The sequence below is a fragment of the Salvia splendens genome, chromosome 14, assembly GCF_004379255.2.
Source record: "Salvia splendens isolate huo1 chromosome 14, SspV2, whole genome shotgun sequence".
Classification (NCBI taxonomy): Eukaryota; Viridiplantae; Streptophyta; class Magnoliopsida; order Lamiales; family Lamiaceae; genus Salvia; species Salvia splendens.
The window spans coordinates 6480708-6494410 of NC_056045.1; the positions used below are offsets into that span (position 1 = coordinate 6480708).

Genomic DNA, 13703 nt, shown 5'->3' on the forward strand with positions numbered 1-13703 from the left:
TTTAAGTTTCCTATGAATTCAATCATTCCATACCATGCTCACCAAAGTAGTGAATAGCCTCCTTGAGAGCGGTCATTCCATTGTTTGTTTGGTTACTTTAGAATTCCATAATAATGACTACGGTAGCATTTGTTGCTTAGCCACTTTTGTAGAAATATATTCCTGGTTTAATATTGGCTATGGATGAAGCTTTGTAGATGTTTGTTCATGGTGAATGTTGCCAATAGTTCCAATCAGTTAAGGTTGTTGCTTCCAATGAAGATCTATCTATTTAAGAGCATCTGCAACGATGAGCACAAGCTCTCCGTCCGTCCTTGCCGCTGGCACGGACGTGCCCTTAGCTAAGAGCACGTCCGTGCCAACGAGCATGGTGACGTGGCGTGTTTCTATTGGCCGTTGACATTTTCTTTTTTTCTTTTTTTTAATCGAAAATAATACCAAAAATTAAAAAGAAAAATCGGATTCCCAAAAATATAGCCGTTTTATTACCGTTTTTTGAATTTTTTTGAACGAGATTCGGTCACTTATGAATTTAATTATTTAATCCCAAAACCATCTATAAATACACACATTCATCATCCATTTGGACGAGATTCGGTCACTTATGAATTTAATTATTTAATTTTTAATTTTTAGGATTTTAATTACGTACTTTTTATATTTTAAGATTTTAATTATGTAATTATTATTTTATTTGTAATTTGTAATATTATTCCGGATATTTTTAATGCATTTTAATTTTGTGGAAATATTTTTATTCAAATTGAATAATAGATTGGTGGTGCCCTTGTGCTCGTCCTTGCGGAAGAGCACGGCTGTGGGTGTTATGCTCTTGCCTAAGAGCAGGTAGAAAAAGTGGGGCGGGACCCACAACCGTGCTCGTTGGCAAGAGCACGGTTGTGGATGCTCTAAGCACTCTTTCTTTTCAGTCCCATAAAAGCTTTTTATGGAAGGAATTTCATCTAATAAAATGGTATATAGATGAGTGTGTATATTCATAGTTTTCCATCCAAAAATTAACAATTGACAAAAATCATTTAGATTGATACATCATCAATTTTATTTTGGTCTTGTGTTGTAATATGGCAAATAAATTAATTAGTTGTTGTCTTTAAGATATGACGTGAAGTTCCAGATTATTTCTGATCTGCTTTGTCTTTTTTTCTTTAGCAATACAAGCATTCTGCCTCCTAGTGTTTGCATGCCTCATATGCTTAAGGATGTTGATGGTGTCCATTTTTCTCCGAAATATATGATGATTTTATGATTTTAGCAAAACAATATTTTGTTAAGTTAGTTTTGGGTCATAATCATATGAATCGGTTCATATTTTGCTAAAAAGGTATGAAATTAATAAATTTGAATGGTGCTAGGGTTTTATTCTCAATGTGAATTGTGATGATTCTAAATCTAGATTTCAATCTATATCAACAGTGAGGGTGGCAAATCATCAGGGGTATTGAAGCTCATTATCTAATCTTCAAAATTCTTATGATATCCAACCATGAAATTGCATGTAGGTGGTGAAGTTAGCCTCCAATCGTCCACGTCCGAGATGTATGGACACGAGAATTTCAAAATTATTTCGAGTGTAACGTAAAAAAAATCTATAAATAATCATATTTAATAATAGACCTCATAAGGGACGTCACATATTTTAATGTGTAATTAGTAAAGTATGTATAAGAAAAAGAGAAAAAAAAACTATTTAAATAGTGGTGCTTAAAAGTAAGACTAGTACCATCTAATAGTGCTGAGATAAATTTAGTAGGGATGTCAATGAAACCCAGATCCCGCGGGCCGACCCGAATAACCCGATAAAAATGCAGGGTTAGGGTTGCAATTTCGCAGCCCGAATTTAAAATCGAGCCATTCTGGTTGGCCTGTTTGGGTTGTCGGGTTAGGCGGGCTGACCCGGTCGGGTTACGGGTCAGCCCGTCGGGTTGAAGGCTTCTGGACATCGCGCTGTCTTTGTAATGGGCATAACTTTCTTTACAAAGTTCCGATTGAGGCGGGCAAGATACTCACACGAAGCTCTTTCGAATACGAAAAGATTGATATGTATTAGGGGCTTATCGAACTTCAAAATCGCGAGAAACATTGACTCGAACAAGGCTGCTGCACATTCACATATTTGTGTACATTTTTCTAATCCATTTTCTATCAATTCTCAACAAACATGTAAACATACCAAAATATAGAAATATAATCAAAATCATGCAAGACAACTCTCTAAAACCATGCAAAATCCAAATACGTCAACCAACTATATAAGATCACGAAAAAAATCATTATGTGGTTCATGGATTCATAAATACTCGTATATAAAAGCTTTCTTTTAGTATATTTCCAATATAATAATGCAAAGTGTTTTGGCGCCGCTTCTTCATTGAATTATGCGTACTTTGATGATTTTTAAAACAAAGATAAATTAGTATTTGACTTATTTACAGTTGTAATAAATTAAATTTTACTAATCATAATTCAGGAAAACTTTAGAGTTACTCCAATTAACTAGCATCTTGATAATTTACTCTTCAACAATTCAAAATATTTTTGTTACATCTACGCTCAACTTCTCACGTTATGAAAATTTTATTCAGTTTTCTAAGAATTGATTTATGTTTAAATTTTGAAACAAAGTGTTGATTTATGTTTTAAATACATAAGCATAAATATACTATTGATAGATATTTTGTAAATAATTACGTAAATATATAATGAATAAGTTATTTTAATTTGAAAAACTTAATCTTTTTCCAAAAATATTAAAGAAAATTAAATATACGTATTTTATTGTAGGGTAACTAATTAAAAATAAATATGTATATAATTAAAGAAAATTAAAAACACGTATTTTTTTCAAAAATATTTAAAGAAAATATAAATACGCATTGGCCGAATTAACCCGATGGGTTAGCCTGAAACTCGAAGGGTTAGGGTTGGACTTTTATAACTCGAATAGCCCTCATCCGAATGGCCCGACAACCGGAATGGGTTGGCCCGATTGACATCCCTAAAATTTAGTGGTATCCCTAGTGATAGTACTAAGTTGTAAATAGATGATGTACTAATGTGTGCAAAATATAAGTGGACTAATTTTGTTGAACAAATCAAAATAGAAAATTAAGACTATTTTTATAAGACGAAAAGAATATTTAATTAAGCATTACAATTTAATTTTTTATATAGTATTTAAATGTTTAATTATTAGTGAGGCGTCAACTTAGCCTCCAAAATTTGTCGCAGACATGCAATTGGAATGGATGATGAACTTTAAAACCTAATGTTTAATTTCGTTGTCATTCGCCGTTGTATCAATCTAAATTTCGGTTGCAATAATTGTGATTCACATCATGAAACTCTAGTATTTGCCACAATTTGACAGCTCTTCAATTTTGGCAAAAAAATGTGGATCAATTTATAATGTTTATGACCGGCCCAAAACTAGAAAACATAGTATTTAAAAAAATACATTAATTATTTTTGTAGGATTAAAATAGGCGTCAGTCTTAATTTTAAATATTTAATGAATAATGTTTTACTTATAAATCATAAATTATGACCCATATTTAACCAAAATTAGACTCAAAATCATGACTCATGGAGTATTATTTTAGGCTTCAGTCTAAAACTATCAAACATAATATTAAAGATCAAAATCATGACTCATATTTTAACCAAAATTAGACTTTTAATCATTTATCAATCGAAAACTAACATTTCCTTTCCTTTTCGGACAAAATGTGAAACTCATATACTATGGTAATGAGTTGTTTATGCCCTTTTACTTTGTCCGACCACTAATTATAGATAGAACTTTCAACTAAGCCTGGCCCGCCTAATTTTTAGATTCTGGGCTGAGCCAGACCACCTAAAAAGTAAGGCTGGCCCAACTAATCAATGTGGTTACGGTACAACCATACAACTACAATTAAAATTACAATTTGATTCTACTTAGTCATACTTATTTCCTTTTATGTATTGCAATCTATAATTAGTATTTATAGGGTTATGTTAAAATGCATAACTAAGACACATTATATCACATTCTATTAGGGGTGTGTTAAAATGCAAATTTTTCTTAAATTGCTAACTTGCTAACTCATCAGCGCAGTATATTAAAAATCTCAACACGATCATATTACAATGTCAACACATATTTGTGTTGACATTTTAATAAACTGTGTTGACATTAATTTCAATGTCAACATGATGTATTAAAATATCAACTTAAGTTTATGTTGATATTTTAATATCATCGTATTGATATTTTAATACATTGCATTGATGAGTTAACAAGTTAGCAACGGATCACACCTCATTAATTTATTATATTTTAAAATGAGTAGATAAGATTATAGTATTTGAATATCAATAAATAGTAGACAAACTTTTAATCAAGGATAAAATCATCAATTTGTTAGAAACTAGTAAATTTAGTGATTCTCGTGATATCAACATAGTATATTAAAAATATTAATGATATGGGCATGTGAATACAATTACACCAAAATATCAACATGGTTGTATTGATATTGTACATATTTTTATATTAATATATTTTAAAAGATTTGTTGATATTAAACTGCTTATTGAAATACATACAAAAAATTCAAATAAATAAGAACTTATTTTATCACCAGAGCATCATCCTAACATATGCAATTGAGATCTCGCTAGTATCCTTATAAAATTGCATTCAATTTGATACTACTCCCTCCGTCCCGGCTAAAATGACTCATTTGAAAATCGGCACGGGATTTTAGGAGTTGTGGTTAATGCGTTTAATTGAAGAGATAAAAAAATTAGTATAAGTATTAAATAGAGAGGGAAAGAGAGTAGAATATTTAATTGGGAAGAGAAAAAGTTGTTGAATGTATTAATTGGAGAGAGAAAGTAGACAAAAATAGAAATGTGTCATCTTATTTGGAACAAACTAAAAAGGAAAGTGTGTCATCTTAAATAGGACGAAGGGAGTATATTTTTAGAGAAAAATAGTTTAAGTTGATAAAGTTATGCAAATTGAAAGTTTTATTATGATTATTAGGAGAAAGAAAGAATATGATTTAATTATGATATAGTATAAAGGTTGACACTACTTTATTCAATATACTCCCTCTGTTCCCAAAGAATATGCACTCTGGGGTCGGCACAGGTTTTAATGTAAAATTGGCGAAGTAAAATAGAGGTAGAGAGAAAAAGTAAATAAAGTATTATTAGTGGAGAATGAGTCCCAACTCATTAGAGTGAAAAAACTTTTTAAAATTAGAAAGTGCATATTCTTGTGGGACGGACTAAAAATGAATAAGTGCATATTTTTGAGGGACGAATGAAGTATTTAATGATTTTAAAATTTAACATATAATTCACTTAATATTATTTTAATTATTAAATTTTCAAATTTAATGACTAAAACTTAATTTTAGTTATTATTTGAGATTTAATTATTGTTGAATTGTATATTGTGGTATTACATTGAATGAAGGCTACAGAGATTCATTTGGTGTAGAGATTGATCGATGAGTATACAAAGAAGAGAATATACATCAAAGAATAGTACATGCTGTAAAGATATGTACTATTCTTATGTGAATATTCTTTTGGTGTGATTTATTTTTCTTTCTAACAATTATTTCTATTTTCTTGCATGCATCCTCGTATCTATCATAGAAGATAAGATTCGAAGACACCATTTTCCGGCCAAGTTTATACATTTATACTAATAGTTTGTAAAATTAATTATAAGGTTTAGCGAATAATAACATTACTATTTCCCTTAATTGTTGTTTAATAGATTAGTTAGTACAGTACTTGAAAGATAGTACCAATAAACATACACAACTGTGAATGAAGCCCTTTTCAAATATAGAATAAAAAAGAGCTGTAAGATTTATGAATGATAAGCCTAATTCACTCAGTTCATGTGATCACTCAAACTACTCCGTCCCTTTCACCTTATCATCCCAAAAATTCGAACTTTAAATTGCATTTAGACATCCATCAGCTGTTGAGAGACAGAGAGAGATGGGCTCTTCTTCTTCAGTCCCAGAAAAATCCACACACGAATTCACTGTCAAGGTTCAATTTTTAATCCTCTTCTTTTTTGGGTTTTGTTAAAGAATCCACTTTTTTGCTTCTGATTCCAATTTTGATTGTTTTGAGCAGAACAGCAAAGGTAATGATATCAACTTGAGTAGCTATAAAGGGAAAGTCTTGCTCGTTGTTAATGTTGCTTCCAAATGGTGAGAAGTCTTCTCTTAATTTGGAAGAAAAATTCAATCTTCTGTATGGATTTTGTTCTTAATATTTTAGTACTATTTGAGTATGTTGTGGTAATTATCTAGTATTTGATTGGCTGAAACAGTGGGTTCACGAATTCGAATTATACCCAATTGACTGAGCTTCACTCGAAATACAAGGATAAAGGTCTGTTAATTTCTTATTTGCTCTGTTTTTCAGGTGGTAATGTACCATATTTATTCCTCTATGAACCAACATAGCATATTTGTTTATCTATGTTTTGGGTTTGAGATTTTGCTTGGAGATAGATTGCCTGTTTATAATGATACTGCATCTCAGGTTTCGAGATATTGGCATTCCCGTGCAACCAGTTCTTGTATCAAGAACCCGGAACAAGCCAAGATGCAGAACAATTTGCTTGCTCCAGATTCAAAGCTGAGTATCCCATTTTCCAGAAGGTAACTTGATTTCGTTTGGCTATGGTTATGCCATATTGGGATTTTCCCTGTCTTTGTGATTCAAGTGTTTAGGAAGGTAGTGATCACGGACAAATGTAGGATATCACTTTGTCAAAATTGGAAAATTCAGAATGAAAAACACATAAACCAGTCTTTTATTCGAAGAATCGTTTTTGTTAAATATCTAGGCACGATTTCGGAATTTAAAAGATACTATAACTTTATTATGGTATAGTTCAGTTCGGAATAATGGCTATAAAGTGAATATCTTTCTCGGATCCTAGTATTCACATCCGAAATTAGAAGAAAATATAAGGTGGTTGAGATCTCAGTTGAGTAGATTAGTAGAGTAATTCAAAAAAATAAAGGGAAAATAAACAATTAGGAAACAGTTACTTACCTCCACAAGAGTGGTTTATATACCAATCCTGTTAGCAGTTGTTAAGGGTTTGACCTGATAAAGCATCATCTGTTTTTCTGTTTCTGATCCGGTATAAATATTTCTGCATCTACTTAAGCTTGTGTTTATTGTGCTAGAAACTTGTTGTATGGAGATTAAACAATATGAATATGTAAAGCTTTTACCAACATAAGCCTTTGTGGCTAATATTATCGAAAACAATGTGCTAATGTTGTCTTAAATGCTTTTGGAATATCATTTGTTTATAACTGTTGTATCACCAGTTTGATTCTACTGATGAATGATGTTCTTACTGTCACGCCCGCATTTTCTAAGGATAGAAAACACGGTTGATCGCGACTAGGGGAGGATTAAAGAAGCGGGGAAGAAAGGGGAAAAACAACACAACTCGACCATAGCTCGAAACAAATGGGAATGGCTCGAATAAAATCAGAGTATCTCAACACTCAACAACTCCAAATGAAAATATCTCAACAATACACGAACTCAAAAGGAACAATATTTAGCGGAAGCATTTCGAGAGTAGAATAATGCTATGTATGAAGACACAACATATTCTAGACATTTGATAGACATTCTTCACTTTTATGCTCAACACCCACCGCGCTCGTCACCGCTCAACCTGCACATAGGGAAAACACATGCAGGGCTGAGTACTTGATGCACTCAGTGGACTAATGCCGAAAACATTTTCAATAAAAATATTTATCATGCCATTAACGAGTGACCTCGGGGTTTTAACTTTGAAAGGGCCCGAGTCACTAAAACATTTCACCAACATCATCATCAACATCAACCTCAACATCATCAACATCAACATCAACATACCATATCTGAACATACATGACAAGGAATGTGGCCACATTCCAAGCCACTAGACCGGCCAACTCAGAGAGATAGCGCACGATCTACGGGGTGTACACTAGCCTGAGTAGGGACTCACTCCCTGGTCAGACCCGAATTCGATTAACCATACATGGCAAAAGCCACTTCAGATAGGTCCCATAGCAACACAAAAATATGGCATGAGAAACATATTTCACAAAAATAAATATGCTTAGGACATAGTCCTTATTTAAAAAGAAAGCCCACCTCGTTCTCTTAAATCCTCAACTCGTCTTTCTGCCGTTTTGTTTTCAAATAGCTTGCCAAAGAAATCACCCTTTTTATGGAAGAACATAATATGCAAAAATTAGACTTTAGAGAACAAAACATTTAATTAAAATAATGCATGTATCCTTGTGATATTAAATCTTACCCTTCGACATTACTTAGAAATTTCTGAAATCCTCATACGTTAATCATAAGGTCAGCCGACTCGATCACCACAATGTGATTCTTTAATTCAATATGTGAAGCTCCTAGCTACTGGCCCAAATTTCATACACTATCTCATTTATTTCTTTGGCCCAATTCCTAATATTTTAAAGTTGGCCCAACAAGAAAATAAAAGGAGCTAAAATTCCCAAATGCTTTCTTCTCCAAAACTCACGCTCATCTCTCTCCCCTCAATTTCTGCCCATTTGAAATTTCCAATTCAGAGTCCAATCCCCATCTTCTCTCAATTCACAATCAGTTTAAATCCCCAAAATCATCTCCTCTGTTCTCTCACGCGATTTGCATCGCTGCAACTCTTTATCTCCATCAAATTATCTCTCAATTTCGACAGCAAACTCTCACTCTCTTCCAAGTTCACGCTCACCGCCACCAATGTCGCGACGCAGCAGGAGCTGCTGCAGCTCGCCCTCCGAGTCCGATGCCGGCGTCGCTGAACCGCTGCACGACAGTTGTCCTTCGCCCATGTTCCCAAATCTCTCTCTCTCGCTCGTATCTCTCTCCTCTCCCGAATCGTGACGCCATCGCTGGGGTCGCCAGCCACCGCCGCCTCTCTACTTTCATTGCTGCTCTCTCTCAAATTCGTCGACATCTCCGACCCAAAATTGAAAAAGAACTCGCTTCCCTCCTTCATCTCTCCATCGATCTCGCTGCTGCGTTCCCTCTTTTCTCAACGAAATTTTAGCGCTGCCCGAGTCGCACCCCCGTCATCATCGTCGCGAAACTCCGGCGCCGCTGTCACCGCCTGCCTGCAGCACGTCGGCAAAACACAGCACCACCGCCGCTGTATCGAAGACGCGGTTCTAAACCACCGTTACTCTCCATCTTTTCCGTCTCAAATTCTGTCACAGCGCCGTCATGCTTGCTCCGCCGCTGCTGCCCTCTCGTTTCTCCTTCAAGCTTTTGTTGGATAGAACAATTTGAAATTTCAGGAAGTTTATTGAAGAACTCATGATTTTCGCTATGCTTCTTTTCTCAGATTTTGAGTTAATGGGGAAGATTGTGATTTGAAAAGTGGAAGACGTGTGAGTATTAACATCTGCGTTGAGAGAAACTAATTCCGTTGGAGGTTGAGATTTTTATGGTAATGGAGATGCGGTGAAGTAGGGTACAACGTGGAGTTGGAGTTGGAGTTGGAGTGGAAGAAGTTTGAATAAAGCTTGGGCTGCAGATTAAAGAAAGAATTTATTTGGGCTTCTCAAATAATTTTAATTTAAAAGAACAATTAGACCAAATTAAAGGATAATTCTTTTGGCCCAAAATAAAATATTCATCCCTCAACTACGAAGCAAAGGCGAAAAATTTCTAGGTTTACAAACAAAGTCCTTTCAAGAACAAGTAGAAAGGTAGAAAAAGTTGTATTACACTTACTATCTCATATAAAGAATTATAAATTTTTATTGATGAGAAAGTGACGAATAACAGGTTGGAATTTAAGCGAATAATTCAAGATGTCATATACTTGTGCATCCCGCTTGTCACTGAACCAAGTGGTCCTATAGTGTAAGCCATTGGCACATTATTTCACTCGGCATGAAAACATGAAATCCCAAGTCCGAACCGGTACACTTCAATTTAAAACATTTGTTTTTGCTTTGTTATAATGGGAGGTTAGTAAGCATGCGTAGAATTGCAACAAATGGATAAGTCATAATTGGTATTGTTGAAATTAGAATCGCAAAAATGGATTGAAATATTTTTCTGTAAACCCTACAAGTTAAAAGTTTGTGGTTAAAATAAAAGATCACAAATATGCTGGTTAAATATGGTAGTTAGTCGGTCTATATATGTTGCTCGAGTAGTAGCTTTCACATGTTAGGTAATCCGGTCCAAATTTTGCTCAAATTAATTCTGCCACGACTCACTAACCTTTATTGTGGATCCATAAATTATCTCTTCTTTTTTTTTTTTTTCCCTTCTGGGCCATGGCTGATCATGACAAAATAGTATTTCCTGCTTCCTTGTTTGTCTATTGCATTGTGATGACATTTTTAGGTGAAATGGTCTTCTGCTTGGGGGAGTTGAAGCTGTTTGTGGATAATGTTACGACGTTCCCTAGTTTTGTCATATTTAACTGTTTGATGCTCACTGTCAGGTGAAAGTGAATGGGCCGGCCTAATGCAGCACCCAAATCAAATGGAACTTCACTAAGTTTCTAGTTGACAAAGATGGGATTGCAATCAAGCGTTCCATTGGCAATCGAGGTCGCCTCTCAATCTCCCCCTCTCTGTCTGGCTCTCATTGTTATTCACATTTCACATTTATGGTTGCAGGGTGATGTAAAGAAAGCCTTAGGAGAAAGTTGAAAGAGGAAGTGCTAACTCAAAGATGCAGCAAACTAGGTAGATATGTATTTATCAACTTTTAATCTCTATTGTATTTGATCAACTTTATGTACCAATAAACCAATTTCTAGTGTTTTTTTATCTGTTCACTACTTTTGGTTTATGTTGTAACATCTTCATCTCTACCAGCATTTGTAACATGAAAAAAATGATAGTAGAACATATAGGTGTCTTCACTTAATAATGCTATAATATAACTAATACTAGCTTCGTCATCCAAGCCCCTTGGCCTAGCGGTAAAGGGTGCTGGATACCGCGTCCATTCTGGAGGTCTCGAGTTTGAACCCTGGGTGGCGTAATTTGTCTTTCCTCCTTGTTATAGGAGTTGATTTGTAATTTCCTCCTTCATATATATGAAAATATATGAAGTTAATTTTTTGAAAAAAAAAAAATAATAATACTAGCTTCGTCCACAAAAAAAACAGTCTTAGCAGTTGACGACACGCGTTTTAATGCAAAATTGGTGTAAAGAGGTTGAAGTTATTAGTGAAAAATGAGACTCACTCCGTTAAAGAGGAAATTTACTCTAAATAGATAGAGACTAAATTTAAACTTAATAGGTACATAAAGGACATATTCTACTACGTGTAGGCTGTATAGATGTGATTTGACGATTTAAAAAGTCGTCGAATTCACCATAGAATTTAGGTAGTTTCAACCTAAAAAAGGAGGTAAAATATGTATCTATATGATTGAGGTTTGTATTACTAGTATTTTTGTAAAATACATTTTCCAGCAGTGATATATAAAGCTAAAAAAGATGTAATAATTAAAAAGAAAGAAAGAAAAAGATTTAGATCCACCGACAAGTTTCTTATATGTTAGAAAGCTAAGCATTTGAAATATGCGTGAACCAAAAATGGCGAAGCATAGCAAAATTGAATGATTAAATGTGAGACCATCAGCAGTGGGGTGCCATAAGGCGCGCCACGTCAGCATTTTTATCCTCCTCCTTCTCCACCTGCAGTGGGGCGCCCTAAGGCGCGCCCTATGACGCGCCACATCATCATTTTATTGTTTTGTTTAATTAATTTAACTGTTTTCAAATAACACGTAACGAGTAAAAAAAACGACTAAATAACAAGCGGCGAAGTTTTAATAATAAAAAAAATTACACCATTCAACTAAAAAAAGAAAAAACGAAACCGCGTGCCATCGTCTGCGGCCTTCACAATGGGGCGGACGATGTCGTGGACGATGGTCATCGTCCGCGACGTTCGCAATGGAGCGGACGATGGCGCGGACGATGGCCATCGTCCGCGGTTTAAGTCGCGCCCGAAGCATAGGCCGCGACTATTGTCCGCAGCCTATGCCACACACCCACAGTGGGGGCGGACGATGAATGGCGCGGATGATGCGCGCCATCGGGCGTGCCATCGTCCGCCCATTGCGGATGGCCTGATTGTTTAGCAAAGGAGATTATTTGAGAGTGGAAATAGAGATGAGAGAAAATGCTTCACTTTAAGTTAGCACATAGAGTGGGCCCACTCCCTGATTCAGCCGTCCTAGTCACGGTAGCCAATATTCGCCCCATTTGGGCCACGTATTACAAAATTTTAACAAAATGCTTATCTATATCAAATCCTAAATTTGCCATTACATATACTATAAAATAGTATGAATTTGAGTCTAGATATTGACCTAATTCATATAAAATAGTAGTATGAATTTGAGTCTAGACATTGCAATGTACGTAGGTCCCACTTTTATACTACTAATATACTGTACTAATTTTTTAATAAAAAATGATGGTAAGATTTTAGTGAAGTGGAAGGTTATTATCTAAAATGAAAAAAGTAAGTCGTACTTTAAATTGTGGATGTCTCAAAATGATAAATTGAGACATTATTTTGTGGACGGATAGAATAATAAAATAGAGAGAGTGATGTTTCTATTTTAAGAAATTTGTTATTTAGAATGAGACATTATATAAAGAAAAATGTGTCACTTAGAGTGACATAAAAATAATAATTTTAATAACCCATGTTCGTATGTAGATACAAATTTCTCGAGTTTTGTAAAAAACACAATTAACGCATTTAATTATTGGCATAATGATTATAAGCATGCAATCTATCAGACACAGTCAATCTATCACGCAATCAGTTTCAAATACAGGAATTATTAAAGTGAAATGAGTCTAAGAGCATCCACATCCGTACTCTTACCAACGAGCACGGATGTGGACCCAGACCCACTTTTACTTCCTGCTCTTAAGCAAGAGCACAACACCCACATTCATGCTCTTCCGCAAGGACAAGCTCAAGGGTCCCACCATTCTATTATTCAATTTAAATAAAAACATTTCCACAATATTAAAATGCATTAAAAAAACTGAAATAATATTACAAATTACAAAAAAATTAAAAATTACATAATTAAAATCCTAAAAATTAAAATTTTCATAATTAAAGTCGTAAAAATTAAAAATTACATAATTTAAATCCTAAAAATTAAAAATTACATAAATAAATTCATAAAATTTAAAAAAAACCCACTACTCATGGCCGAATTTCGCCCAAATGTGTTTGATTATGTCTTCTTGTAGCTCAACGTGAGTTCGGGTATCGCGCATTGTGTGCCTCTGTTATATGGGACACTTCCTACTTTGGCAGTAGTGTGAAGTTAGCGAGTCGCTGAAAACTCAATGCATTTTTTGGTTGTCAAGTAATAGCGGGACTCAAGGCGGCAATGATTGTAGAGGGTGTGTAAAGCAAGAAATGCTAATGTTTAGCCCTAGTGTATATTAAACCTCTTTTTTTCAATTTAATTATGTATTGAGATTCTTGTGTTTCGAAGTCTTGGTTGAATTTCGGCACTATTAACTTAATTAAATAATACTAACTTCGTCCATAAAAAATTGTAAATGACACGAGTTTAATGCATAACAGCATCCACATC

General features: G+C 34.3%; 1 protein-coding gene across 2 annotated transcripts; it reads left to right on the forward strand.

The window, feature by feature from the left end:
• The first annotated feature begins 5861 nt into the window (after window positions 1-5861).
• On the forward strand, window positions 5862-10864 carry LOC121765030 (probable glutathione peroxidase 4). Of its 2 annotated transcripts, XM_042161069.1 has the most exons (6): window positions 5862-6081; window positions 6169-6245; window positions 6368-6429; window positions 6583-6701; window positions 10553-10661; window positions 10731-10864. In XM_042161069.1, the coding sequence occupies exons 1-5, from the start codon at window positions 6028-6030 to the stop codon at window positions 10574-10576; spliced, it is 336 nt and encodes a 111-aa protein (XP_042017003.1). In that variant the 5' UTR covers window positions 5862-6027; the 3' UTR covers window positions 10577-10661; window positions 10731-10864. The 2 variants fall into 2 exon arrangements, with proteins under 2 accessions (XP_042017003.1, XP_042017004.1); XM_042161070.1 differs by lacking the exons at window positions 10553-10661; window positions 10731-10864 and adding an exon at window positions 7438-7493.
• Window positions 10865-13703: the final 2839 nt, after the last annotated feature.